At 39.6% G+C, this 2,738-nt stretch overlaps 1 protein-coding gene across 1 annotated transcript in view; it reads left to right on the forward strand.

Moving 5' to 3' along the window:
- The first annotated feature begins 1,219 nt into the window (after window positions 1-1,219).
- Window positions 1,220-2,738, forward strand: part of CD99L2 (CD99 molecule like 2) — a 63,514-nt gene continuing 61,995 nt past the window's right edge. Inside the window, exon 1 of the mRNA XM_031660912.1 lies at window positions 1,220-1,307. Within this exon, the coding sequence (XP_031516772.1) occupies window positions 1,220-1,307 (88 nt within the window). The remainder of the gene's footprint in view (window positions 1,308-2,738) is intronic.

Raw genomic sequence — 2,738 nt, forward strand, 5'->3', positions numbered from 1 at the left:
GCATATTCTATTTTATTTCTACGGAGAACCCTATCTAATACACTTGGAATCACAAATCAGCCTTAACCTTTGCCCTCTCCCCCGGAATCTTCTTTCTTCCACTCAAGTATGCAGCTCATGGCAAACAGTTTTTTCTAAATGAAATACCTCCTTTAAAGGAATATAAATCTTTATTGACTGCATGCTATATTTCAGGAATGGGGCTTGGTGTTTTGATGTATATACGATATGGTATTTTATTGAATTATTCAAACAACCTTGTGAATGTGGTATTATTATCCCCATTTTACTGATGCCTACTGAGGCCTACCAAGGGAACATGAAGGCCCAAAGTAACATACTAGGAAGTGGCAGAGCTAGGGTTTGAATCCTGGTCTGTCTGATGAAACCCCTATAGTATACAGCTGCCTTTATTTCATTGATTGACACCTGGTCTCATTCCACAATGGATTTGAGGCAGCTTATAACAAAAATACAATTTAATAGAAGAGGAAGAGAGAATCAGGCCTAAAGAAAAATAGAAAACAGCAGTGAAAAAATCAAAGACCAGGTAAAAGAACTGCATGAATATGAAGCTGTTCACTGTGGCCAAGCAAAGCCAAGAGTAATTGCTGGCCGGGCTGCGGCTCACTGTAATCCCAGCACTTTGGGAGGGGCCCAGGCGGCTGGATCGCTGTTGTCAGAGAGATCGAGACCACGGTGAAACTCGCTCTACTAAAAATAAGCAAAATAGCTGGCGCTGGTTAGGCGCTTGTAGTCCCAGCTTTACCGGGAGGCTGAGGCAGGAGAATGGCTGGAACCCGGGAGGCTGAGCTTGCAGTGAGCCTTTGAGATCCGGCCAGCACCCAGCCTGGGCGACAGATGCAGACCGCCCCTGGTAGAAAAAAAAAAAAAAAAAAAAAAAAAAGAGTAATTTTAAGGATTATTGCTGGCTCTGAATTTCCAGGGCTGCCAAAACCAAAATGGGAAAGCTTTCAATTAGTTTTACAGCGTCTCATTACCAGAAGCAAAGTGGGATTTTAGCAGAAGCTAACGGTAAATTCTAAAAGCCATCTTTGAAAGCTGTTGATGAAACTGTCAATTCTTTGTGTGTGTGTGTGTGTGTGTGTGTGTGTGTGTATGTGTCAAACGATCCTTTATTGAAATATTGAAATATTTTCCTTTGTGCTTAACTGGCTGGGCATTCCACAGTACCACTGTTGATGTCATCTGTGATGTCATGAGGGTGGTGGCCATTAACATTACAGCCCACAGACTGGGCAGTCACCAGGATCTCTTTAATGGTTCCAGAGAGTTCTTAATAGTTGGTATTTTCCATGTGCCACTAAACCTAGCTTTGGATCGGAAGTCAATATTGAGGAAAAAGTATACCTGTACCTATGTCTTCTGCATCTCTTTATCTGTCTATACCTGTATGTGTGTCTCTATGTGTGTCTCTATCTGGTCTATGTCTCTGCTGGCATCTGTATCTGTATCTATGTATTTACCTGGATCTGTATCTGTGTCTACATCTGCATTGGTGTCTCTATGTGCATCTACATCTGTGTCTCTATCTGTATCTGTGTCTCTAGATGTTCTCTTTCTCCATATGTGTGTGTTTTTCTGTCTCTACGTGTATCTGGTTGGTGTCTCCATCCGCATCTGTATCTGTGTTTCTGCATGTATCTGTATTTGTGTCTCTCTCTGTATCTGGTCTGTGTCTCCACCGGTATCTGTATCTGTACCCGCTTCTGTGTCTCTCTGTAGATTTCTATCTGTGTCTCTACCTCTAGCTCTATCTGTACCTGTTTGTGTATTTGTATCTGTATCTGTCTGTACCTTGTAGTTACCTGCACGCATATGTGTATCTGTCTCTATCAGTACGTGTATCTGTGTCTCTGTTTCTCTGCCTATACCTGTATCTGTGTCTCTCTGTAGATATAGATCTGCGTCTCTGGCTATATCTGTCTCTACCTTTATCTGTATCTGTGTCTCTTCCTGTATCTAAGTCTGTGTCTATATCTCTACCTGTATTTATATCTGTATCTGCTTCCATTTGTATCTGTGAGTCTATTTGTATCTATATCTGTGTCTTTACTTTTAACTATATATGATTATATACTAGTACCTGTATTTGTTTTTAAATTTTTTCTCTTTTTTTCTGCTACTACTTCTAAGGCAATTATACTTATATTTGTGTCTCTACTGTATCTATATCTGTATCTATGTCTTATTTGTATTTGCTGTCTGTCTATGTGTATCTGATTATGAATCTCTGCCTCTACCTGTACCTGCATCTGTATCTGTATTTTTGTCTTTCCTTGAATAAATATCTGTATATGTATCTATACCTCTATCTGTATGTGTCTCTAAATCTATCTGTATCTGTATCTTTATGCATCTGTCTGTGTCTCTTCCTTATGTTTGTCTGTACATGTATCTGTGTCTTTACTTAATCCTGTATTTGTGCCTCTACTTGTATTTGTTTCTCTGTGTCTATCTGTATCTGTGTTTCTACCTGTGTCTGTTCCTGTATCTGTGTCTATATCTCTGTTTGTACCTGTATCTGTGTCTACACCTGTATCTGTGTCTGTATATGTATCTGTATCTATGTCCTTAACCTATATTTGTATCTGTACATATATGTGTGTCTTTATCTGTATCTATGTCTCTACCTATACATGCATCTGCATTTCTACCTATATTTGTGTCTCTTCCTGTATGTATATGTCTCTCTCTTCATTTCTGTCTGTACCTGT

The sequence above is a fragment of the Papio anubis genome, chromosome X (genome assembly GCF_008728515.1).
Source record: "Papio anubis isolate 15944 chromosome X, Panubis1.0, whole genome shotgun sequence".
In the NCBI taxonomy this organism is placed as follows: domain Eukaryota; kingdom Metazoa; phylum Chordata; class Mammalia; order Primates; family Cercopithecidae; genus Papio; species Papio anubis.